Source organism: Nelumbo lutea, chromosome 5 (assembly GCF_056320005.1).
Source record: "Nelumbo lutea isolate HS-2025 chromosome 5, American lotus-T2T, whole genome shotgun sequence".
Lineage (NCBI taxonomy): Eukaryota > Viridiplantae > Streptophyta > Magnoliopsida > Proteales > Nelumbonaceae > Nelumbo > Nelumbo lutea.
Genome location: NC_142688.1, coordinates 51,349,559 through 51,376,464, shown reverse-complemented (window position 1 = coordinate 51,376,464; position 26,906 = coordinate 51,349,559). Strand labels below are relative to the sequence as shown.

Below are 26,906 nucleotides of genomic sequence, written 5' to 3'. Positions count from 1 at the left end.
TCTTACAAGCCTAGACCATGGCCTTTTGGTAGTGCAGAATCGGTCAATTCTATAGCAATAAAGTAATTGAAAAGAAGCTATTCCTCATATAAGAGCCTTCTGATGTATGATTCTTTAGTGTAGTCATGAGTATCATTCATGTAGCCAGCATACAAGGGAAGATTTTGGATTTACATCAAAGATAGACATAGAAGTTCCAAAGGGAAAATAATAATAAATACCTAGATACCACTAATAAGTTTATTGGATGGCATCTATTTCTCTCCTTTTTTTTTAGTTGTGCTTGACAATGATTTAAACGTAATAGAGTAAAATGTATCTTCATTTGAACTTTTATTTATTATAATTGACATGATTTTTCCTATCAATAATTTATTAAAAATTTGATTCAAAGAAATTGGTAACTATTGTTTATGAGAAAAAAAGAATCATATGACTCTGCTAAATACATTTGGTGATTCTTTGTGATCAGAATCCATTATTGTTGAAAGGATTCTTAGAATGAAAATCCCTAGAACAATTTCATTCATGAACACAATGAATTATGCTTCAAATAACCCAATTGCCCCTACTCGGAATCCCCATCATTGTGGTGTTCTCCAAAATTTAGATTTTGGGTTCCTCCGTAGATTTCACTCAACATATCTTTCTCTCCCAAAGAAAAGCCGCCAACCTAGCCTGATTCCTTTCCCTACCGTTTCTCTCCTCTCTAATGTCATTTACTCTTCAACTCTAGGTTAGTTTTACCCCCCCCCCCCCCCTCAAAAAAAAAAAAAAAAAAAGCCCCTGACATGTGGCATACTTTCATCAGTTGACAATCCCCCAAAGGGCAACAGGGTAACTCCCACCCTAAATGGTTGCGGAGCATTTAAGGTTTGTGAGATGGGGAAACGATCTCTGATATCTATAGTTCGCATCTGCCCCCCACATACTTGCCCCCCAAAAATGTCCCACAAAACCGGAACGTGACTCGTGTCATGACACACGCGCATTAAGCGAGATGCGTGCGGAACCCATTTCATGCCGTGAAATGCACCTCCGTTAATTCCTCTCTTGTCCAAAAGCGTTTCTTCTCCCATACTCCTCCATTCTACTTCGAACTGAAACTCTTGGCACCGGCCCCCTTTCGTAACCCACTCACCGGAGATTAACCCAGTCGAGTTCCACCAGTCGACGCCGACGACCATGCCGACAGGAGGTAAGTTCTCTGTAAGTTTTTCTCATTTCTTATATATATATATATTGTTTTTCTCATTAGTTTTCTAACATTCGCAGATCTGAACCCACTGGAGTGGGAGCCTCCTGACGCCGTTTCAAACCCTTGACACCTCCAGAATTCAAAAGCCCTCCAAAATTCGAAACTCTCCAGAATTTAAGTTTTGACTTGAGGCGCTTGGCCATGGCTGGAATAGCCTGGGAGGAGGAGTGGGAGCTATGCAACGATGACGGCTTCGTTTACAAGAGAAAGAAAAGAAGACAAGATTATATTGCTGCTACACCACCACCAGTATTGGCTTCTGATTCAGTGGTGGAGTAGAGGCAGCGAGGAGCGGAAGAAGAGGACGCTGCTGAAGTTGAGAGATCAGTTGCGACAAATGAATTTGATCATAATTTCCTTTGTAATGATTGTCATGTATTCTCTTATGAAATATTAAAGGTTCTTTGTCAATATTCTGTCTCTCTTGATTAGTATCTACACTGTAATACTCTCTCTCTCTCTCTCTCTCTCTCTCTCGGAAGAGGCATTTGGTTTCAGCAATGGTAAAAATTTTTAAGTCTTAGGCTTCATTTGCTTTTCCTTATTTCAAGGACTTACCTCTTTTTGGCGTTGGGGGCATTTTAACCGCAAAAAGGAGTCCTTAAAACAAGGAATGCCAAATGCAGCCTTAGACCTAGAAGCCATATCTACAGAGGTCATGTAACAACAATGGAAAGCAAAAATTTAAAGGAGCATCAGTGTTGATGAGAGTATATATCTTGCTATACAACACTATGACTCCTGCTACTATAAATATACGAATAAATATACATTGCCTTGCTATAACAGTAGAAATACTGCTAGTCTTTGGTTATTACCAAAATCCCTCTTCTAGACATAGCAGCTACCTAAACGCATACATGAGCAATAATCAAAGATATAATTGCATTTATTTAGTACTTTTTCTGATAACCCGCTCAAGTTGCAGAGGGTTTTAGAAAATGGTTGATAGGACCAACTACTGAAAGAACTCAGACCTTTGGCTTCTCTCTTATAATCCTGCTCCCGAACTTCATCTGATGTAGATTGCTCCATGCTGCATCAACACAAATTGTCAGCCATATCCTTTTATAGTCAAAGTGTTGAAACACACCAACAGTTCCTTGCATGGCAGCTATGTTTCCTTCCAAACTACTGTTTACCATTATGAATTTTAATTGCTTATGACCAGAGAGTTTCTAATTTTGGAGGGCTTTCGAATTCTGGGGGTGTCAAGAGTTTGAAATGGCATCAGGAGGCTCCCACTCCGGCGGATTCAGATCTTTGAATGTTAGAAAACAAATGAGAAAAAACAATATATATATGAGAAAAACTTACAGAGTACTTACCTCCTACCGGTATGGTCGTCGGTGTCGGCAGGTGGAACTCGACCAGGTTAATCTCCGGTGAGTGAATTACGAAAAGGGCCGGCGCCAAGAGTTTTAGTTTGAAGTAGAATGGAGGAGTATGAGAGAAAAAACGCTTTTGGGCAAGAGAGGAATTAACGGAGGTACATTTGACGGTGTGAAATGGGTTCCGCACGCATCTCGCTTAATGCGCGTGTGTCACGCGTCGCGTTCCGATTTCGTGGGACGTTTTTGGGGGCAAGTATGTGGGGGGGGGGGGCAGATGCGAATCCCTTCGTCGCTCGAGGAACAGTGATCCTTGCTGAATTTCACCGACGGACAGTGAGCGCGATTTGGAGCTCTCGGGTTTGAGAACAAAACCCCACCACATGTGGGGGTAATACGGTCATTTAGCTCTCGTCGTTCACCGGGGATTCTGATTGGTCAAATTTATTCCAGGACCCAGGTTCGATTCTTCCAGGTCGATTGAGGTCGTGGACGTGGTTCAATTATTCGAGTTGGTTTTGGGTTGATATCAACCCGACCTAACCAGCTAACCTCCCGGTCTTCCCCTACCGGAGTCGAAATTTAAGGGGCAAAGTACTTGAGCTCGCGAGCAAAGCAAAAGGCATGGCTCCGAAAAACAACGCACTCATTCCTTGCTCAATCCCTTCTCTCTTTCTCTCTCTTGGTCTCTTCTGTGTTCTTCCACTCTCCATCTTCTTTCTCTTACAATCAACCCATCAGCAAACCTCTTATTCTTCTCCGTTTCTCACCTTCTCTCAGAAAATCCCTCAAAATCCTAACCAATCCATCAGAGTCTACGTTGCAGATCTCCCCAGATCACTCAATTACGGTTTGTTAGGCAAATACTGGTCCCTGAGCGACGACTCGAGACTTGGAAGCGACGTCGACAATGACATTCGGTCCACGGTTTCTTCTAAAGGGAAGCTCGAGTTCCCTCCATACCCAGAGAACCCGTTGATCAAGCAGTACAGCGCTGAGTACTGGATCTTGGGTGATCTGATGACTCCCGAGGAATTGAGAACTGGGTCATTCGCGAAACGGGTTTTCGATGTCAATGAAGCTGATGTTGTTTTTGTGCCATTCTTCGCAACGCTCAGTGCGGAAATGCAGTTGGGAATGGCCAAGGGGGCATTTAGGAAGAAAGTGGGTAATGAGGATTATGAGAGGCAGAAGGAGGTTGTAGATTTGATTCGAGGTACGGATGCTTGGAAACGCTCGGGCGGGCGGGATCACGTCTTCGTATTGACCGGTATGTTTTTTTTTTTTTTTTGTTATTAATTCTCTTTATATTTTTATTTTTCTGTTTTGGAAATGATTCAAATGTTGGTATTGAAGATTCTTATTCTGTGTCTTTCATTGTTTATCAGTGGGTATTATTGTAGACTAATAGATTCTAAACTCGTTTTCCATTGCTGGGAGCTTCATCTGTATGCTGAGTTTTGTAGATTTTACTGGGGTTTATGTTTTGTAGATTCTAACAAAGACAGTATCTTTCGTATATTGGAGGTAGTGGTGGCCAGTGGATGCGATCATTTGTCATTTTGCTTGAATTAGCTTTTGCGGTTAAGAAATTGAAGCTCCATTGCTTGGCTATAGTTGATCTTTCCATATAGCGTTTTTTTTTTTATTTTTTAATTTTGAGTAAAGGTCAGGTAAATTTCATTAAAATCAAAAAGTATGGACCGTATAACAAGGTTCTGTACATGTATATTAGGGCCCTAAAAGAAGCTGAAAAAGTGTCATCTTTAACAACGTGTTGTATGGACAACCAATTCCTAAGATCTTCAATCACTCCATTCATCACCCTTTCTTCTTATGCTGATTTCTGTTCAAATAATCTATTGTTCCTCTCATGCCAAATAACTCCTAGCATTGTTAGTAGGATGGCTGACCAAGAGCGTTTGCCTTTCTCGGAGATCCCCAAAACTTGCCATTCTTCAAACCTCTCCCCCGAGTGTGGGTGAGCCTCTTTGATCCATCTTTTTGCATGCAACCAGAGGTGCGTGGAAGGGCTATGTGGAGAGCTACAAGAACACCTGTGTTATGGTCAGTATGGGGGGGAAGAAACAATAGGATCTTCAATGGTGTGTTTAGATCCAAGGAAGAGGTAGTGGAAAGAATAACCATTAAGGTCATCCATTGATTGAAATCATGTGATCTGTTTAAGAATTTCTCAGCTGAAGACATTTACAGAAATTGGGGTGCTGTGGTAGCTACAACTCCATCCAAACCTTTGGTACAGTTAATTTGGTCCCCACTGACACAACAAAGGGTAAAGCATAACCTTATGGAAGCTCTAATGGTAATCTGGGCCTATCTGGAATAGGAGGTGTTTTCAGAGATGATGAAGGTAGGATAATGTCTCTTTATTCAGGTCCAGTAGGAGTTGGAGATACCCTAAGAGCGGAAATCTTGGCTCTACATCAAGGAGTAAGATTGGCCAAACAGTTTGGGCTACAGCAGATTGAGATAGAGGGGGACTCCAAATTGGTAATTGAGTGGATGCAATTAGGGCATCTGGGAATTTGGCAACATAGACAGCTGATAGGGGAAATTTTTAGCATAACAAGGGAGGTGGGTGTTTACTTTAAGTGGGTAAGGAGATCAGCAAATGATTTAGCTGATACCTTTGCAAAACAAGGGACTGTAAGAGAGAGTTTGTACTGGGTAGTGCTGTAATTTCATGTCTATTGGCCCAAACTCTTCTACTAGGGGTTGATGTCTGTATTTCAGAATTTTAAGGGCCTGTCGTTTCCTCTTAACTCTTATCTTTTAAGAGGAATCTTACAACTTTAAGAGGAAAATGGGTGTTCGTGTCCTCTTATCTCTTATCTCTTAAAGAGGAATCTTACAACTTTTGGTTTTCCAATGATACCCCCAAAACGCAAACAAAAATTCTCATATATGGGGTTAAAAGGGATATTTGACAATTTTCAGAATTCAGAATTCAGAAATCAGAAATCAGAACAACATACTCTGCATTCAGAGTTTAGAGGAAAGAAAAGTTCACCAATACCAATATACCTCTTAATGTAATTATTGCACTTCCACACATCAGGCGTCAGAGAAAATGAACATGCCCTAAATCTCATTAATGAAGTTATCGTTTCCGATAAAAAATGTTTTCACTGAGCTTGGGAAGCACTAATTTAGATTTAGGGCTTTGAGGAAATCATGCCAAACAGTTGCACTGAAGTTGCAATGAATGAATGAGTGGTTTGAAGTCTCCAGTCTCCCTGTTGCATAGAGGGCAAACCAAATCTGAAATGTTGAAACCTTTCTTTATCAACATTTCTTTAGTAAGGCACTTTTTCCAAAGTGCTACCCAAGCAAAGAGCTCACTTTTGGTGGAGTGGCATATCCCCGAATATAGTGTTTTTTTTTTTTGGTTCAAATGTTGCATTTCTGAAAAGCATTATGGGTCTCTTACTATAAAAAAACTATTTGTTTAGATCTCTTACTCTAAAAGAGCTTTCCCAAGCCTGGGTTTAGCTTGGAATCCATTAAATATGAATTAAATCACCTTCCATAGGTTCTCTTATTTAAAGTAAGAAATAAGCCAGACTCTATGGGCCATTTCTCAGTGTTATTCCATCTAATTATATTAGCTCACTCTCTATGGCCAAGGTTGAAATGCGAAGATGTTTGGCAATCTTGAGCCCTCACGTCAGCTTCTGTGGTATTGGTGTCATCCATGAGACTACTGTCATCATCATCCAAGCCTTATCCCTGTGGTTGGGGTAGGCTACATAAATCCTGTTTTGCCATTCCATTCCTTTTAATGCCAGAGACTGAGAATTTGGAAAAAGTTTTAGTGTCAGCTGCCAACCTGGTGCAACCATCTTCCTTTATACCAGCTTGGGACTGGTAGTGTAAGATAAGCTGACACTGGTGATACCAATGAGACTACTGTAAGCATAGAAAGAGGGCTTCCACTTAGAAGAAGGATCATATGGGGATGATTGAAGGATTTCCAAAACATTCTTAAGGACCTCATCTTAAGAATAAAATATTGGTTATTCACAAGTAGTGTAAATTACTGGAGGATAAGGATTGGGGCAGTTGTTGATTTAAACATGTGTGTGGTAAGTGGAAATTTGCATTGTCTATTGTGAACCTTGTAAAGGCTTAGGTCAACTACACCCATGTTGGATGTTTCTTGTTTTCTTTAAACTCTGCATGAATTACTGGACAACAAGGGTAAAAAGGCTTTCCTTCTTGACCTCCCTTGTGTGAAACTAAACTGAATGTGATGTCTTTGCTACTTGTCTATATCTTATAAAAAAATTTTACTCTTTTTCTGATGACATAAAAGCTAATTTAAGTGCAAGGACCAGCATGGTGTATGAGGGATGGCTATACTGTTAAGTGTTAAATAGCTGGAGATATTAAAACTTATAGGAACTATTAAGGGGGTAGTGGCAATGCTAGGTGACTTAAGAATATTAGACATCAAATTTGTGAACTAGACCTCTATAACAGAAACCAATTAGTGCAGATGTTCCTCTTCCCAGTTAAAATGCTTAGATATATAAAAGTGTATATGCCTTTCATCTAGGAAGGAGGAAATGATATCATGTTGCGGTTTCAAATTCCAAAAGCCTTATATATGGGTGAGCTTGACAACTGTCCATTTATCCAAATTTGAATTTGAATACCAATTTGATCCATTTATAACTTGGTCAAATGTGGATCAACCCCAGTCCAATCCATTAAGATCCAATGGAATAATATTTAAGTATATACTGATAAAAAATAATATTTTAAGTATATGTACTATGTAGTTAGAAATTAATATGTATCTATTCGTAAGGTTGGTTTTTTGTTATATCTTTACATAGTCATAGGTTCAACTCTCATAGAAGTTATTTTCTAGTAAGGTTTTAAAAGGCTAGAGGTGGAGGTTTGGTGTAGGAATCAAGGCATTTGAGGTTAGTATAGTGTTTTATGTTTATAACATTTTCTACCCATGTTAAATAATCTTTTTACTAAAATATTCATAAAAAAATAATCTTTTTACTAAATTGGTTAATTTACACATATTCTACTTTATTTTTCAATATAAAACAATTTTTAAATATCTTCAAATGAATACTATTCATCATATACAACTTTATTATTGAAACAAAATCTCTCTTGCAACTTGCAAGTAAAACTGCATAAAAAGAGTTTGATAATTTTGTTCAATTTTTTATTGTATTGGTAGCTTCTATTTGTTTTTTATTTATTTTAAGTAGAATCATAGTTGCCATTTTTGGTTTATAGACTGGTTGCACTGTCATTATTTATTAGTAAACACATAAATGGAGATGATATTCTCACATTTGGTACGTTGAGACATAAAGCAAATAAGAGAAAAAATAGATATTTTTGGGATAAAAAGATATTATTATATATTTTTAAATGTAAACTGCTTTTTTTTTTATTTGTAACCAACCAAAAAGTGATTATTTTTTGAATTTTGGAAAGTATTTTATATCAATATATTTATATCTGTTATTTTCTTCTGCAATATAATGTTTTCTATATGTGGTGTATCCTTCACCAAATTGAGGTGTGCGGCAGTGAGGCATAGGCCTCACAAAATTGTCATGGGATCTGCTGTGAACAATGTGAATGTGGCTGTGACCAATCACTAGTGAATGTGCCAGTGTTCTATACACATGGTTACCTCACGTGGTGTGGGCTGCATGTGTAGAGAATACTGGTGTGTTCACTTGTGATTGGTCACACACATAGCTAGGTTTGCACCAGATTCGGATTCCTCAAAATCTGAAGGCAGCAATAGGAAGTAGTGATAAGTAATTTAAGGGCCCATAATTTAACAACGGAACAGAATGGGATGGCAGAACATGATTCAGTAGCCAACCCCATATAGTTGGGACAAGGTTTAGATGATGATGATGATGTCATATCATTACCTTTCGAAACAAAAAATAAATAAATATTATAAATAATTATGCTCATACTGTTATCCATTTAAGGTTCTGTAGCTATTTTCCAGTTATTCTTCAACATGACAAATATCACCAGATTCCTTACTGGGCCATCATATGTTCTTAAGTCTATCTATCACACTTTAATGCTGCTTTAAAAGTTTTGCACAGATATGAATGAGTACAAATCTCTGTTTGCATACTGTCAAAATCAAACAAGCTTTAGAAGCTTATGATTCAATCTCTGGATTGTCAGGTTATGTTAAAACTTGAGGCATTCTTTGACAGACCCAGTTGCAATGTGGCATGTTAAAGCTGAGATAGCACCAGCAGTGCTCCTGGTGGTGGATTTTGGTGGGTGGTACAGGCTTGACTCGAAAGCATCCAGCGACAACACTTCTGATATGATACAACACACTCAAGTTTCATTGCTCAAAGATGTAATTGTTCCATATACCCATCTACTTCCTAAACTGCACTTGTCAGAAAATCAGGATCGTATTACCCTTCTTTACTTCAAAGGAGCAAAGCATAGGCACCGGGTTAGTATTGAACTTCCACTTTTTAAATATTTATGCTTTTTTTTTTTTTTTTGTTTTACCTTAGTCATGGAACTTATTAAATCCAGAAAGTTTTCTTCTTTTCAATTGATTAGCAATAGCCCTAGTTTTCATTCTGTCAGCATGTGTAAATTGGATATCAGTTCTCTTTTGATCATTACTGCTTAAGAAAATTCTATTGCTTACTCTAATCATTTTAATTGATGCTGGATCTGAAATTTATTTTGAATACCCTCTCAAATTAAACTTGAGTGAATTTAAGTAGGCACAGAGATAGGGATATTGTGCATAATTGCCATAATCTCTCACCCAGTGATTTAAAAGGCGCACCTAGGCACATAGGCGAGGTGCACTTTAGGGTATGTGCCTCGCATGCGCCTCACCTAGGTACTATGCATACGCCTGGTGTGCCTAGCCGTGCGCTTGATGCGCTTTGCACCTCAGCCCAGGCATGCACCTTTTGAAAAATTCACACTTTTTTGCTTTTTTTTAACCTAGCGGCTGGGTTGGGGACTCCGCACCCAAACCCCCGACCACACCCCTTGAAGCAAGCCCAAACAAGTCCATGTTAGGGTCTTAAATTCTTAATTCTCACATAAAAAATAATGATTTTATAACTTTAATTGCCATTTAAGAAGATATTTTAATTTGCTTGCTTTGCTCGCTCACCGAAGCTTTGAGAACCCCCCATGTGATAATGTTGTTCATTCATTCATTCTAATAAAAATATTTTCTTAAAAGGCAATGAAAGTTCTAAAGTCATTATTTTTTATGTGTGAGTTAAGAATTTAAGACCCTAACATGGACTTGTTTGGGCTTGCCTCAAGGGGTATGGTACAAAGGCGGCTCATAGAATCAAGAATGCAATATGTTTTACATCAAATTAGCTACTTGAAGTAATGCAATTGAGGAAAAAAAGAGATTGTGGCTTTTACATGCTTGAAAATGCTTTATATGTTTGATTTTATTTTTAAAATTTTATTTGAATACGCTTTACATGTTGTGCTTATTATTCTAATTTTAGATAATAGGTTTTTTAAAACATTTATTTTAAAATTTAAGTTTATGTTTTTTATTAATATTATGTTTATTTTTTTGATATTTTTTAATTTTCTGACATTTTTTTATTTATTTAGCAAATTTTTTTTAAAATTTTTACTCCTTGCTTCAAAAAGGCATGCACCTCGTCTTGTACCTTGTGCCTCGGGTGCAAATTGCCCCTTGTGCTTTTAAAACACTGCTCTCACCAGGGGGATTTCTGTTTCAACCACTACAAGCGGTTATTGTGATCATTTCACTTATGACCATAGCATTTTAGTGATCATCTCCATATTGCAGTAACTCTGGAGCATCATCACCTTATTGGATTGAATGCACCTGCTGTGGTCTTTTTTGTGATTTATAGCCTTTTAGTTCCTTACTTGATAATTGCTAAGTAGCAATTATTTTGGGTTCAGCTGCTTTAAGGATCAAGTGTTAACCTGCTCCTGTGGATAAGTGATGGGTAGGGAGTGATTGTATTGGGTTTAGTTGTTCCATCTGCTTAAAGGGGTACGTACTCAATCCCTGGTTGTATTTCTCTGTATATTATTGTTTAGGTAATGAAATTCTTTCTGTTATCTATCAAAAAAAAAAAAAAAAAAGCTAATTGCATGTATTTTGTTTGATCATGACTCTTTGCTAAGAGGCCTGAGTTCTGCCCAAGTCTTACAGCCATAAGTTGTCAGAGACATGGCTAGTGGCAACTTGGTTTTCTAGGTATCTAGTTATACAATTAGTATATTGCAGCTTGTCTTGTAATCAAGAGCTTTTCATTTTGAACCATCCACTATACATTTTAATCCATAATCATGGAACAACAATGTTTTGCAACTGTGCCTTATGAAACATAGGAGAGGCAACCAATTCCAAGGCTATAATTATTTCTACCTGTTAAGTAGCTTTAATGAGATTACCATACTAACAAATTGATAAAAGCAATTGGCAAATGTGAATATTATTGTCAGCTACTGCACTAATTGATGTTTTTCTTTGTTATATTTCTAAATTTTTCACGTCCAAATTTATATAGTGGTGCCCATTTTACAGATTGGAAAAAATTTTCTATGGTAGTTTTTTCTTTTCTGAAAAACTCATTTCATGTAAATATAACTGTTAGTATAATTTCTTCAATAATGTTATTTCTACAGGGAGGTCTTGTTCGGGAAAAGTTGTGGGACTTATTGGTTAATGAGCCTGGTGTCGTCATGGAGGAAGGCTTCCCTAATGTTACTGGCAGAGAGCAGTCAATCAAAGGGATGAGGACATCAGAATTCTGCTTGCATCCAGCTGGTGATACTCCAACTTCATGCCGCCTTTTTGATGCTGTCCTCAGCCTTTGTATACCTGTAATTGTTAGTGATAACATCGAGCTTCCATTTGAAGGCATGGTGGACTACTCAGATTTTTCCGTTTTTGTGTCAGTAAGTGATGCCCTTAAACCAAACTGGCTTTTGAATCACCTCAGAAGCTTCTCCAAAGAACAGAAGGATGCATTTCGCCGAAATATGGCCCATGTTCAACCCATTTTTGAATATGACAATGGTCATCCAGGTGGTATTGGGCCAGTTCCTCCTGATGGTGCGGTCAACCACATTTGGAGGAAGGTTCACCAAAAACTACCCATGATTAAAGAAGCAATTATTCGAGAAAAGAGAAAACCCCCAGGTGTCTCAATTCCTCTAAGATGTCATTGTACATGAATTTTCCACATCCTCCTTAGACATGGTTTTCTCTCTGTAATGTAATGCAGAAACTGGAGAATTAAACTACAATTCGCTTGTGGTATTATTTCATAAGATGTAGTTATGTTGAGAAAATTGGAGAATTAAATTAGAATGTGCTTTTGGTGTTATTTATTTAATGACATATGTAACCAAGTAAATTTTTGCTACTGCCATCAGCTTGGACCCATGGAGAGACAGATCATTCTATAAATGATAAAAGGTGTTTGATATTTTTGATTTTTTTTTGAATGTCTCCCTATTGGTTGGTTACAGAAGAGATCAAGAAAATTAAGAACAAATGAATAAATCAGTTCCCTGAAGTCACAGGGTAACCTATACCATGTCTTGTGGTGGGGAAAACCACAAACAGCAGGCTGCAAAAGAGCCCGATAGCAAGGGGAACTATGTCGAGAACTTCTTGGGTCTCGTGTGCAGGCGATGGATAGAAGCAACTCAAAATATTCTTGTCTCTCAGCGCGACGGTACCGAAAACAAAGACTGATAGAACTGCATGGACAAAGTCAATGGACCTGAGCCGGTAGTTTCTGAGATCAGGAACGCTTGAGCCTGTGTAGTCAAAGAGCCACATGCCCTTCCAGGTGGCTATACCATGATAGACCTTTCCATCTGGAGCTTTAAAGCTGTCGGTGAAGGAAGCCAGGGAACAAGAAACAGCCAGTACCAACAACAAGATCAGCGTCAAGGGGCGAGTGACAGAATCACAGGTTCCGTTGTTGGTGAAAGTCGGGACAAGGAGCTGGAAGGCCAAGAGGGTGCCGGTGGGGAGGAGGTTGGCCAAATGTGCAGTGCTTGCCAAGGTCTGGCTGATGGCTCGTTGCGAGATCGAGGGATACGCTGAGGAATCTGTTGCAATTGGAGGCTTCTTTTCATCATCTGACGAGCTGGGTATCTCTGTGATCGGTGTCTCGTTGTTGGTCCTCGATCTTTGTCTGAGAGACGTATCTGTTGCCATTCTGATATTGAAGCTTGAAGCTTGAAGACAGGAAGATTGGTGATATAGCTGTGAGACTTGTGAATCGAGAATTGAGATGAAGATGGGGAGATGAATAAATAAATAGATGATGGAAAAAATATGAAGAGGGAAGACTTTCTTGTCTTGTAAAGGCGTTCTTGCTTCTATGATGTTTCCTTTTGATTCAAGCTTTGACATCTTCCATGTTTCTGGGCTGGGGTCTCCACTCCACCACCCTCGGTTGTCTCGGGCGTGACGGTATTGACAATCTCAACCCAGTAGTTCTAGATAATATATGAATCAGTTTGGACGTTTGAGAAAGAAATCACCAGGAAACTCCTCTACCGGATTACCACGTACCACAGCTTCATGGTAATTTAACGGTGTTATAGGTGATGTTTGGTACTGATATTGTTGTTTCTACGTTACATCAGCGCCACCTAGATAATCATTTATTTTTTGTTTGGTTGAGACTGTTTTGAGTTAAAATAGTGATAGAGCTATAGAAGTTTCTACTAGAAAGGGGGTGTTGGGGAAAAATCAAATCCATTATTTGCCCATTTGAAGAAACAGCCCATGACTTAGGCTCTTAGGTGGCGTTATATATAGCAGTGCAGTGATATTTTGGTGCATCGCAAACTAGCAAAAAAAGATGGATATGTACTACCAAAATACCCAGAAACCTTACCTGTCGTTTTTTTGGTTTTATGCTTCTAAAACCATTAGATTGCATCTACATGTTAGTCTATGTATGATTGGATGGTGTTTGATTGCACAATTCGTTAAAATGATAATAACTCTGGCACTGTCAGCTTGTCTTGTACTCCTAGTCCCAAACCTAAATAAAAGAGAGTTGCGTCACATTAACGGTGAGCACTAAAACTTTTGCATATTTCTTATGATAGCCAATCCTATTTAATTGGGATAAAGCTTAGCTTGAATGATGATGATGAGATAGCAACACTAAAACCAAACACAAAAATTCTCAGGACACCAGTTCAGCATCTAAATTAGTATCAAGCAAATAAGTTTCATGTTTAAGTTTGGCGTTTTGACATGAGATGAGTAGGGATTAGTTCTTCAAATAATTGTATTGTCTATTTGGGAAGCTCCTGATATGATACGTATTGGCCGATAAGGGTCGGTATATGTCAATTTTTTGAACCTTACCTCCAATAATAAGTCCTTTCAAAAGACTTTCTCTCTCTTGCTAAAACATGGGCAGGCAATGTTAAGGTTTTATTCCTTTTTTTTTTTTTAATTTTTTTGGGTAAATAATGTTAAGGTACAAATTTAACAAACTTAAATTGTTCTTTTAACAAAAGACATCTTATCCAGCAAATTCAAACAGGATCAAGGAAGATCAGTATGACCGGCGTTAACTACATCCATTGCCAGTAAACTATCTGATTCAACTATAAACCCTTTAAAAAAGAAGTGCCTTCCAAACAGCAAAAGTTGAGCAGACACATCACCGTCCTATGTTTTTATTTAAAAATAAATATTTCGCAAGAAAGCTTAGACATAAGAATTCTTAATAATACTGAAATTTTACTGAAATGTAAGTGGGTGATATCTTCACCATTGTCCTGTTAATATATATACATTTTATATTTTAATTTCATTTAAAGTTTACCTGTTTTAAAATCATTGCAAAGTACCCAATGGGTCGCTATAGAACTACTTCCCATACCCAATACAATTGAATTCAAAATGGATATCTAAAACCTGGTTATATTGTCTTCTTCTCTCAAATAGACAACGGTTTTTTGGAAACCCATTTTTTTGTGGAACACTTCTAAAATTGGCCCTTTTGACCGATGTTTGGCCGGAGGACATTTTGAATCAGTTATTGCCCATTTTTAAAGATATTCCGGCAGCTGTTGCTCAAAAAATATCAAACTGAAGCATGTTTTGGTGCATATTTTTAAGGGAAATTTTCTTATAATACCCCTATGGTTTAGGAAATTGACTAACATTATACCTTTACTATTTACATATTGTTTTAAAGTATTCTTAAGTTTTTTGACAATAGTCTAAAACCTCCATTTCCGTTAATTTTCTGTCACACTCTGTTAACATGTGATATCACGTGACTATATTTTAAAAATTCTTAAAATGCCCTTTTATGGTTAAATTATGAAGGACAAGGAAAACCCACTTCTAAGTCCACTCTATCACTGTCTCCTCTCTATTAGAGCTATGCATTTGGAACAGTTGAATTAAAAAATATGTATCAGAGGTTGTTGGTTCATTTTGTTGGAAGGGTTTAGAATCCATCATATGAATGGCTGGACCATACTAAATGGCTAGGCAAAATTTCAAAAATTTTTCTAACTCTTTCAAGAACAATTTTTTGGTGAATTTGAAAGCTGAATTTTTCGGATTGATCTTTCACTAAATCAGACTAAATTTGAAGCCAAATTGAAAGGATATTATACCTGATACGAAGACCACAAATCATAGCTCTCAAGGTGGAAGTTCACACCCAATATCAGTCCCAAAATTGGCCTTCAACTGAAGATGGAACAATGTACGGAGAAACCGATTCAACAGCTTTGATTTCAACAAATCTGCTATCCAACTTGCTTGGATTGAATGGGATGTGTGAGCCTGATTTCCTCAATGTTTTTCTTTTAAAAATTCTGAGGAAAAACTAATATAAATCAGTTCTTGAAAAGCCTAGGTCGTAATTAGGGTTTCTTGAGACATAAGAGAGAAGAAGAGAAAGCAAGAATGCAAAGTTCAAGATTGGTTTGCCATCTTCTCTCTTTATCCTTGTATGGAGCAAGACTCTTAATCTAATTAGGAGATGATCCAAATTTGATTTGGGTTAGAACCTTTCTTTTGATAAACATTATCCTCTTGAGAGGATAGATTCTCCATACTAAGATCCAAACCCAGTTTTTGACCCAAATCACATGACAACTTAAATTGTCATGTGACAACTTAACTAATCATATTAGTAATGGGCCTTAGGCCCATTTCTCTTAAAGGCTCACGTTCCTAAGTGTTGTAGGGTCACATTGGGCTTGATATTGTATGGCGTGGGATCCCACAAAGGTCTCACACAAATCCATGAGGGTTTGACCCCACCTCTGAAAGAGATTGGGTCGAATTCATTGCTTAGGGCAATGAACCCCTAAGCCAATTAACATGGGCTCAGTCTGGGCCCAAAATTTACACCTAAATGATCTTTGGATTTAACCACCTTATGGATACCTAAGGGTAACGGACTTATGTAAGATAAAGCCCATTAAGTAATCAGTCCTGTAATGGTCTCTTACAATTAACCTCTTAATCCATAATTACCAAAGCACTACCCGATAGGAAATGACCTCTCCCTTGCCTACAAGGTGTAGTGCCACACTCTCTGTTCGGATGGATCCTAGAATTAAAACATTTTGCAAACCATTTTCACAAAATAATAATATAGTATATAAATATATTTTGCAAAACCAAATTTCAAATACATGTGAAATCCATTACTGACAGTTTAGGTTTCCATCAGAGAGTGTAAACCTTGATATTTACTTTATTCGACAAAGGGGTTGATCCTATCACTATGATCACTCATTCAAATAATTTCCCAAATTGATCTAATATGCCTAGATATTTAACCATTAATGGATTCCATTAGTTGGCATATCAAAGATAGCCCGATCCATTACTTAATGTAGTATCATAATCAAGTTTGGGGTTATGTATAACTTTCTAGTTTTGCCCGTCTATTTCCAAGGTACAAGGCATAATTGGAAATTAGTCCGGGTTCAGTGTCTCTTCTAAACATCCACTACATGTGCTTTGGTCTAACCCTAACAGGTGAGACATGTTACTCCAACTATTTGGTAGCACACCAGTGTCAGTCTTGTCAAAATAAACTCCCAAAGTCCATCAAATGGCTGAGAACATTATAAACTTAACACGGGTCTCATAAGTGTTTAATTTAAGGGGTAATGCATAGAAATACACCGATATAAACATGAAACAACAATGTGCTTTATTAATTTATAGATAAATGTTTGTATACCTCAGACTGATTGAAGATAAGGGCATACACTGTCTAACGCCTTTTCAATATCTCGTTGTAATTTTCATATTTATTCCATGAATTAGGGCATACAAACCTTGTATATATTCCAAAAATCAAGATCCCTAAAAAATCCAACAATATAGAACCATAAGTGTTTGTAATTTCTTATACAAAATAATAGCCAAATGCTTGGTTCTCAAGATGTAGAAGTTACTAGACAGATTAATTACTCCTAACCTATCAACCTTTATAAAAGGAAGACAAGGGATATACAACATTCTTCTACCATGAGAAATGGTTCACAAATTGAAAAAAACAAGAGAGGAAAGGGATGGCTGCTATTAAAGATGGACATGTCCAATGCTTATGACAGAATGAGAAGAGATTTCGTCATCCAGATGTTAAAGGAAATGGTTTTCCTAGAAGGTGTCAAAAGATTGAATTATGTATAACACACCAAAATTTTCATTAAAATAAACGTCAGTCAGAATATTTTCAGCTACAAAACGAGCTTAGACAAGGTGATCCTTTGTCACCTTATATATTCATCATTGGAATGCGAGCCTTCTTAAGACTCTTCTATAAGGCTGGACAAATAAGGAGTTATAGGGCTTTAAAATATGCAGAGGGACCCCAATTACACATCTATTGTTCACAGATGACTACATAGTGATATGCAAGGCTGAATTCAATCAAGCAAGGAAAGTCAAGGAAACCCTAAAAAATTTTAGTGAAAAAGTGAACTTAGCCAAATTAGGGGCCCAATTCAACAGTTTAGTGCATAAAAGGAAAAATAAATTATTTTTGCATATGATATAGATAAAACAAATGTAAGCCCATGAAAAATATTTGGGTGATAAACTATGATTTCAAGATAAACCATCCTTAAAACACCAGAGATAATAGAGAAAGTAAATTCTAAATTGGCCACATTTAAGGCAAAACTCCTATCTCGGGCAAGGAAACCACAGTCGTTAAATAAGTTCTACAAGCCCTACCTACTTACATTACGTGAACTTCTCTTTTACCCAAAAAGATTGTAAACCAGATTGAGAAGCTCTAGTGAAATTTTTGGTCGGAGGGCTCCTCACCCCATTCATTTATGTAGGGGTGTCAATCGATCAGTTTTGGTTTGGATCCAATTCGATCCAAATCTCATCAAATGGATTTGGGCCAATTATAATTATTGGATTGAGCCAATTCATAATAAATTGGTTCATATTCTTATTGGTTTGAATTGGACCTAAACCAAATTTCCAATAATCTGATCATGAGGCCAAACCCTTGTCCAATTTGAAATCAATCAAAACTGAAGCCAGCATAAAATCACTTTTACAGAAATACTTTTATAAAAGCATTTTTATAAAAATAATTTTATGAAAAATATTTTTGTGAAAGCACTTTTATAAAAATACTTTTATGAAAGCGTTTTTACACAAGTACTTTTATGAAAGCACTTTTATAGAAGTAGTTTTATAAAATCACTATTACAAAAACACTAGTAAAAGCACTTGTACAAAAGTACTTTTATGAAAACACTTTTACAAAAGTACTTTTATGAAAGAACTTTTATAAAAGTACTTTTACATGAAAGCACTTTTATGAAATCACTTTTACAAAATTTTTTTTTTATAGAAGTACTTTTATGAAAGCACTTTTATAAAAGTAGTTTTATAGAAGCACTTTTACAAAAGTACTTTTACGAAAAACACTTACAAAAGTACTTTTATGAAAGCACTTATAAAAGTACTTTTACAAAAAAACTTTTACGGAAGTACTTTTATAAAAACACTTTTATGGAAGCACTTTTATGAAAGAACTTTTACCAAAAGCACTTTTATGAAAATATTTTTATAAAAGCATTTCTATGAAAGTACTTTTACGAAAGTATTTTTACAAAAGCACTTTTATGGAAGTATTTTTATAAAAGTACTTTTATAAAAGCCTGGAAGTACTTTTCTAAAAGTGCTTTTACAAAAGCACTGTTATGAAGTACCTTCAATAAAGTGCTTTTGTAAAGCGCTTTTACGAAAATACTTTTGTCAAAGTACTTTTACAAAAATGATTTTTCAATGTCAAAAGTGCTTTTATATAATTTTTGATATTTCATTTGGTTTGGATTGGGTCCAATTCAATCCATTTACATTTTAATGGATTGAATTGGATTTGGTTTGTATTAAATCCAGTCCATTTGTAAGTGGATTCACATTGGACTGGATTGAGTTGGACCAAATCCGTCCAATTGACACCTCTACATCTATGCACACAATAGCATGGGAGAAAAGATGGGTTCAAGGTTCACATCCAAGACCATGGATTCCTACATTAGAATGGCTCTCCTCAGTTAAGGGAAGATTTGAACAGTCAATGTTACAATAACAGTCAACGAATTGTTAGATAATGAAGGGAACTAGAATATCCAACTCTTGAGGGACTTGTTCACAATGAACTCTGTAAATTACATCGTTCAACTTCGTAGGTCATCCCTAATTCCTAAAGACACCCTTCTATGGAAAAGATTTAAAAGAACAAGGTACTGTGTATCACATTGTTCATCAGCCACTTCCCATCATCCTCAGAGCCAACAAGGTCATGGAACATCGTTTAGAGGGCTAAAGTTCTATTAGGTTACAATGAGACCAACTTCGCACTTTCTTTAAATCAACGCAAGAATCATGGCAACATTTGTTCTTTGTTCACAACACATATAGACTTAAGCCCAGAGGCCATACTAAATTTGCAGCTTAGTCAATTCATGCCCCAATGGGTACAATCTAAATTAAAGTCCCTTCCCAAAGATACTCAACAACTATACATATTGCAAAATTTCTCATCCTATTCAAACTCATTTGGGACATGAGAAGTGCATAATTGCATGGCCAACCTCCTCTCTATCCATCTCAACTAATTGAAAAAGTTGAATCTTTCATGTCACCATTACAGAAGCCCACCATTACAATGCAGACCTCCTTAATATCTGCTTTTCATAGAAGGAGCCTACGTACATGTCAACTACATGGGTAGTGATTGGAATCATAATTTTATCTAAGGCTACATCTATTGTTTCTGCAGAAAGTCAAAGAATTCGAGCCACATCTGCAGCCTAAGTTGAATGCAGAGCACTAATAGGACTAAAGAAAGCAGTGAGGCTGGACATTAAGGCCCCGCTTGTTTTTTGGGAAGTTAGAGTAAATGCTTTTTTTTGGATAATTTTTTTTCACAAAACACTTATTCCAGTAAGTGCATTTATCCATATTCTTTTATTTCTCAAATAAATAAGACAATGACCATTTTAACAATAAAAAAACCATTATTAAAAATGGTAATTTGTCCCATCCAAATGTTGATCACTTTCTTTCTCACTTGGGAGATGAGTATCACCTACTTGGATAAGTGATACCTAGGGAAAATAAATTTTCAGTGAACCCCACATGAATTAAAAAAAAAAAGAACATGAGTATCTTGGTCAATGGGAACTAAGATCCCATTAACCAATTTTTCCCCTCTCAAAATCCAAAAAAAAAAAAAAAAGAATGGGCCCTAAGTCAATGTTATTAACTTATTATTATTATTATTATTATTGTTATTTTATTTTATTTTTTTGTGATTCATCAGGGGTGATAATACAGTTCATAAAGACATAAAAGCTGAAAGGGATCTGCACACTTTAAATATCATGTTTAGAATCTCTGAATTTATTTTGATTATGTATGTCTAAATCATATAAGTAGACCAGGTAATACTAGGGGTGTCAATTGGACTGGATTTGGTCCAATCCGATCCAGTCCAATGTGAGCCCATTATAAATGGCCAGGTCTACTCCAATCCAATGAATGTTTTGGACTAATTTGGATCAGTCCAATTCAATATCTGGACCGTCCAATCTATTCAAATTCATTTTGATTTAGATTGATTTCAACTCAAACCTGGTCCATTGATACATACATTCTTATCTTATATCAATGGACCAGATAGTGTCTAAATCATATAAGCAGCTGCCGCTGCTTCTCCTTCCATCGATTATGCAAAGTTGCAAACCCAAACTCTTTTGGGTAAGCAAATGAATGAGAGTTGTTTTTTTAGAAATTGTAATTGCTATTAAGAATAGGATTTGGGAAATTAGGTCTTAAGGTTAAGACTTAAGAGGGAAGTTATTTTTTACCTATTTACCTCTGGAAGTTCGGTTTTTTCGATTAACCAAACTGCTAAATGCAATAACCAAAACTAAAAATTGAACTCTAATAAACGATGTTTAAAATCGAAACTAAACTAATCACCCCAAAAACATCAAACCCAAATTATTGGTTTGGTTATTCCGTTTTAACTCGAACGGATCACTTTGTCCACATTGACCCACATAAAAGATGGATGGATTTGGATAAGGGTTCGGGGTAACCCAGCACAACTTGCAGCTGTATTATTGGGCATATCTCAATTTTGACAAAGAGGAAACATCCATTGTGAAAAAGACAAAAGAATATCATCCGAGGCACTAAAAGTCCACTCGTTCACAATGGGCTGGACCACCATAGGACTTGTATTTTGCATATAATGTTTGGCTAAGTGGCTACTTTTGACGAGTCCTTACCTGATATTGATTTGGTGAGAAAAGAAAAACATAAAAACGAAAAATACTTGAACTTTCATTTTATTTTTCATGGGTTGAAACTTCCCCTCATTTCCCCATAAAAAACACAAATTAAAATGTGCGATTACCATAAAATTCTCGGTAAACGAATAAAGATCTTTTATGCAATTTAAATTTCAAGTATATTTTTACATACTAAATATTATTTTTTCTCTCAAAATATTTGTGTTTTTTCTGAGTTAATATACCAAATGCTAGTGTACTTTACTACGTTGTTACCAACTCACCAAAAAGAGATCTTACTCACCCAATGTTATCAAGGTATCAAACTCAAAGTGGACTGGACATGAAAATCAGGACTCAACAATCTATACGGGTTTTTGTTTTCTGATTGCTAGAAATGTTTATTTGGTTTTTTTAAGGAAAATTGTTTATTTGGTTAAACTTTTCTATTTAAACATGTTAATATATTTATACCTTATTTATTTATTTATTTTTTAATTCGTCCCCTAAACCCATAAGCCCCCAACCCAGGTGTAGATGGGATTTGATCCAAAGTCTCCGTTACGATCAACAGGTTACGATCAACAGGATACCTTACCAACCAACCAGGAAGTCAAAGATTACTAGTGGGCTGAACTGGACCAGGAAGAAGATGATCAACCCTATACATAGGGGTGTCAAGTGGACTGAATTTGGTCCAATCCGGTCCACTCCAATGTGAGTCCATTACAAATGGATCTAGTCCAATCCAGTCCAATGAATATTTTGGACCGTTTTGGACCGGTCCAGAAACTGTTCAATCTGTTCAAATTTCTATTAATTTAGATAGATTTTAACTCAAACCTGGTCCATTGACACTTAATGTTCTTATCTTCTATCAATGGATCTGATATTGGCTCAATCCAATATAAATTCATTATGGATAGACCAGGTCTAATCCAATATGTCATATTGGTCCGTCCAGTCCATTCAAATTCAATGTCTTATTGGTCCGTCCAATCTATTCAAATGGATTTTGATTTGGATGGAGTCCAACCCAAAACTGGTCCATTGACACCCCTACCTACATGCATCCATATCAGACGAGAAGTATATCGTAAGCAAACTATTAATATTTCATGCCTATTTCTGAAAAACAGAAAGCCCTTTTCAAAAAGTATTGCCCTTTTCAGTTTCTTTTCTTAAAACAAAAAACAAAAACAAATGCTCTTTTCAGTTTAAGGGTTCTCATCCAATTTATAAGTGGTTGTGCTTCGTCCAAACCATTTGGTTTTGGGTATCATGTCTTTCCGGCATCATAGGTTCTCATCCAATTTATAAGTGGTTGTGCTTCGTCCAAACCATTTGGTTTTGGGTATCATGTCTTGCCGGCATCATAGATCAGAGAGATGCTACTGACAAACCGGATGGATTACGCAATTGGCTGACTAGTCAAGTCCATGGTCACATTTTCCTTCAAGTAAATATCAGCAACTAATATCATCTGATATGGTGCGAAGAAGTCTAGGGAGAAAGAGTTTCAGATGGCTGAATCTGCTGTTGCCTCTGTTGTATTTAGGCTCGGTGTTCTACTCGCTAGAGAAGCAGAAGTCTTACTTTCTGGGGTGAGTAATCAAGTTGAATGGCTGCGATCCGAATTGATAAGGATGCAAGGCTTTCTAAGATATGCAGAGGAGAATCAATTAGAAGGTCAACCGATCAACAACTGGATTACGGAAATTAGAGACCTTGCTTCAGAGATTGAGGATGTTATTACCCTCTACATCCAGAAAGAAGCATCACGAAGGAAAAGAAGAAGATGGAAGGGCTTCCCAAACAGGGTCTTCACCATCAACAGCAAGTGGAAAGACCTCCATAGGTTTGGAAAGCAAATCGAAGAAATCCAGAATAAGATTGCAAGCATTCACAGGAGTCGACAAATATATGGTATTGGAGAAAATAGCAACTCAAATACAGCGAAAATCTCTGCAATTGAGACGCAGAAGCAACTAAGACGGACCTATTCACATGGTGTAGAGGAGGATGTCACTGGATTTGAAGAAAACACTCACCAGTTGGTGGCTCAGTTGTTGAACGAGGACCGACGGCTTCGTGTGGTTTCCATCGTTGGCATGGGGGGTCTTGGAAAGACTACTCTCGCCAAGCAAGTCTACCATCACAAAGACGTTAGACACCACTTTGATTGTAGCGCCTGGGCTTTTATATCTCAGCAACCCAGCAGGAGAGATGTGTTGCACGGGTTCATCAAAAGGGCTGATCATTTCTGCAAAGAGGATATAGAGATGATTCAGCAAATGAACGAGGAAGAATTGGTTTCGAAGCTTTACAAAATATTGGATTCGAAGCGATATTTGCTGGTTCTTGATGATATTTGGAGGAAGGAAGATTGGGATTGCCTGAAATCCGCTTTCCCAAATGGGCGAAAGGGAAGCAAAATTATCATAACCACCCGTAACAAGGAAGTCGCTTTGCACGCTGATCCATTTAGTATTCCCTACAAACTCGAGACCTTGACACCAGAGCAAAGCTGGGATCTGTTTTGCAAGAAAGCATTCAATGGAGCCACAAACAGTAGTTATTCTCCAGCTTTAGAGAAGATTGGGAAAGAGATGTTGGAGAAATGTTGCGGCCTGCCTCTGGCCATCGTTGTATTAGGAGGGCTGTTAGCAACAAAAAGCTCTGTCTATGAATGGGAGGATGTGCACGAAAGTATCAAATCCATCTTTGCAAAAGGGGAACAACATGGAGGAGGAATCATGGGGATTCTGGCGTTAAGCTACGATGATCTACCTTACCACCTGAAACGCTGCTTCCTTTATTTAGCACTCTTCCCAGAGGACTGTGAAATCCCCAGAAGGAGATTGATCCAGCTGTGGCTCGTTGAGGATTTCATAGTTGAATGTAGACGGGGAGAAACCTTGGAAAGCATTGCAAATAAGTGTTTCGAGGAGCTGCTTGATAGGTTTATTCTAGAGGTGGGATCCATCAGCCCAATTGGAAGGGTTAAGACATGCCGCATTCATGACCTCATGCGAGATCTGTGTGTGTCAAAAGCAAGGGAGCAGAAATTCGCTGAAAGTTATCATCCTGCAAAAAGATCTCTTGGATTGCGAAGGAACGCTGTGCATTTTGATGCAGACAGGTACTATCTCTCCCTCAAGCAACATACCTCACAACTCCGCTCTCTTTCGTTCTTCACTGTCTTGAGAAGCTACCAACTGAAGCCTGTCTGTGAGCACTTCAAATCGCTTCAGATCTTGGATCTTGAGGGCGTCTTTGTCACAAGACTACCTAAGGAAATAGGAAGGTTAAGGCAATTGAAGTACTTAGGCCTAAGGAACACTAACATTGAAAAGATTCCGAGCTCCATAGGAAACTTGCAGAGATTGGAAACCCTAGATCTGTTTCATAGATCTCTCCCCACACTAATTGTACCCAACGTGATATGGAGGATGAAACAACTGAGATACATTTGTCTTCCTGAGCGGCAAAACCAGGATTTACAGTTGCGAATAGATACTTTGACAGGGCTCCAAGCCCTATTGAATGTCAGCGTTAGTAGATGGATGGAAGAAGATTTGGGCCATTTGGCCAATTTGACTAATCTTCGAAAATTAAGCATATTGAGCATCTTGAATCCATCTCAAGGGCAAGCAGTGTTAGAATCCGTAAGAAAATTCCACTACCTTCAAACTTTGAAGTTGAAGTCGAATGGGCTTGAGAAACTAATTCATAGTCTGGAACCAATTTCTGGTTTTAAGCATCCCCTGAGAATGAATCTGTCAGGAGAAATAGAAAAGCTACCTGGTCCACTTGATTTTCCACCAAAACTCACCAAATTGACCTTAGAGGAATCCAGATTTGGGCAACTGCAGCTCTCTGCGCTTGAGAAGCTACCATTTTTGATGGTGCTTAACCTGTATACTGAATCATATGTAGAGAAGGAAATGGTTTGTCTTAGAAATGGCTTTCCTCAACTTGAGTTTCTTGGGTTCTCTGATCTATATGAATTAGAGAAATGGAGAATAGAAGAAGGAGCAATGCCAAGACTTAGACGTTTACATATTGAATACTGTAATAGTTGGAAAATGGTTCCAGAAGGATTGAGGTTCATAACTACGCTGTGTGAACTGGATGTGATTAAAATGCCAAAAGAATTCGAAGACAACATCAAAGAGAACGGAGTGGGTTTCTGCGAGGTCCAGCATATACCATCTATCAGATTTGATCTGAAATATGCAAGAAAAATATAATAGGACGAATTATAACACTAGTTATATGATTAATTCCCCCATTTCTACCCTGTTTGTTTGTACCTTCCATTAATTCTACCCTGTTCTACATCTGATTAGTTTGTGCCCAGGATTTTTTTATTTTATTTTTTCTTTTAGTTTAGAATTTTCAATCAATTGGGCACATCATGAGTCGGGCATAAGCCCAGAAGCAGGTTAGCAAGATGAATTTTAACTTCCATATGTAGTTGGGACAACAAATATAAAAGTTGGTTCATAGATGGGAGAGGGAGTCTAACTGGGATGGTGTTTGGTTCTATTATCGTTTATTTAAAAAATGGCATCAGCTTATTGCCATATATGTGTTTGGTTCTATTATTCTTTATTTAAAAAATGGTATCAGCTTAGTGCCATATAGAAATATTGTTTGGTTAAATCATTTATCAAATAAACATTTGTCTCAATCATTTGTTAGGAAAACTTATTTTTCATGATTCCACCAACATCATATTTTTTTTCACTATTCAACCATTGTATCTACTAATGCGTAAGGATCAACAACAACATCAATAAACTTTTTCAACGATTTTCTTTCCAAGATAAATGTTGTACAAAATATTTATTAAGGAGTTTAACGGCCCCAAGATTGTCGCATCCTAGTTCTGAGACTATAGGCTTGTTGGATCACTTACACAGTTACACCTTTCAGATGAGGCACCATACAATTGGTTCTGAATGTATGAAGGGAGAAAACGCATGCGGGTCATGCCACGCTCGCCCAGCACGACTTGATTTACATTTCTACTTGAACCCGCCCAATACTGGGGACAGGACAAAAAAATTCAAGGATTCTTCATCTTTGATGAGGAGTGGGGTGCCTTGCCTTGAACCCGCCTTGACACTGGGGATGGGGCGGAGATGGGGTAGAGTGTTTTGACTATAGGGCAGGGACAAGGATGGGGTGCCCCGCCCTAAATCCACCCTGTTGTCATTCCTATATAAATGTTAATTATTAGTGAACTTAATAAAATGTTTGCTTTTATAACTAGATTTATTAAAAAATTAAATTTATTAAAAAATATTTGTTCATATTAACTTAACAATAATTAATAAAAAATTTTAATTATTAATTTAATATTAATTAATAGTAAATAAAATTGTTAAATCTTTTAGATTTTTTCATGCATCGCACGGGACCCCACTAGT

The 26,906-nt window shown here is 37.1% G+C and overlaps 2 protein-coding genes, 2 long non-coding RNA genes and 1 pseudogene across 5 annotated transcripts; 3 read left to right on the top strand and 2 right to left on the bottom strand.

Annotated features, from left to right (window-relative positions):
- Positions 1-1,044: 1,044 nt before the first annotated feature.
- LOC148852363 (uncharacterized) lies at positions 1,045-1,669 on the top strand. The gene is made up of 2 exons (XR_016099946.1): positions 1,045-1,198; positions 1,276-1,669. It is a non-coding gene; the product is annotated as an uncharacterized LOC148852363 (long non-coding RNA).
- A 250-nt stretch (positions 1,670-1,919) lies between these two features.
- LOC148852362 (uncharacterized) lies at positions 1,920-2,696 on the bottom strand. Its single transcript, XR_016098815.1, has 2 exons — positions 2,587-2,696; positions 1,920-2,294 (listed from the first exon to the last, which is right to left on the bottom strand). It is a non-coding gene; the product is annotated as an uncharacterized LOC148852362 (long non-coding RNA).
- A 184-nt stretch (positions 2,697-2,880) lies between these two features.
- LOC148852361 (Exostosin family protein) lies at positions 2,881-12,101 on the top strand. Its single transcript, XM_088947476.1, has 3 exons — positions 2,881-3,859; positions 8,835-9,088; positions 11,296-12,101. Exons 1-3 carry the CDS (start codon positions 3,214-3,216, stop codon positions 11,845-11,847), a joined length of 1,452 nt encoding a protein of 483 aa, XP_088803602.1. The 5' UTR covers positions 2,881-3,213; the 3' UTR covers positions 11,848-12,101.
- Positions 12,074-13,105, bottom strand: LOC148852360 (protein DMP3 pseudogene; annotated as a pseudogene). The gene has a single exon (XR_016099808.1). The product of XR_016099808.1 is annotated as a protein DMP3 pseudogene (transcript).
- Positions 13,106-22,568: 9,463 nt separating this feature from the next.
- LOC148852359 (putative disease resistance protein At1g50180) lies at positions 22,569-26,075 on the top strand. The gene has a single exon (XM_088943052.1). The coding sequence runs from the start codon at positions 22,992-22,994 to the stop codon at positions 25,719-25,721; it is 2,730 nt and encodes a 909-aa protein (XP_088799178.1). The 5' UTR covers positions 22,569-22,991; the 3' UTR covers positions 25,722-26,075.
- Positions 26,076-26,906: the final 831 nt, after the last annotated feature.

Coding starts and splice junctions, on each gene's coding strand:
- LOC148852361 (XM_088947476.1), top strand. CDS start 3,214: ATGGCTCCGAAAAACAACGCACTCATTCCTTGCTCAATCCCTTCTCTC. Junction 3,860..8,834: donor TCACGTCTTCGTATTGACCG/GTATGTTTTTTT, acceptor ATTCTTTGACAG/ACCCAGTTGCAATGTGGCAT. Junction 9,089..11,295: donor GAGCAAAGCATAGGCACCGG/GTTAGTATTGAA, acceptor TTATTTCTACAG/GGAGGTCTTGTTCGGGAAAA.
- LOC148852359 (XM_088943052.1), top strand. CDS start 22,992: ATGGCTGAATCTGCTGTTGCCTCTGTTGTATTTAGGCTCGGTGTTCTA.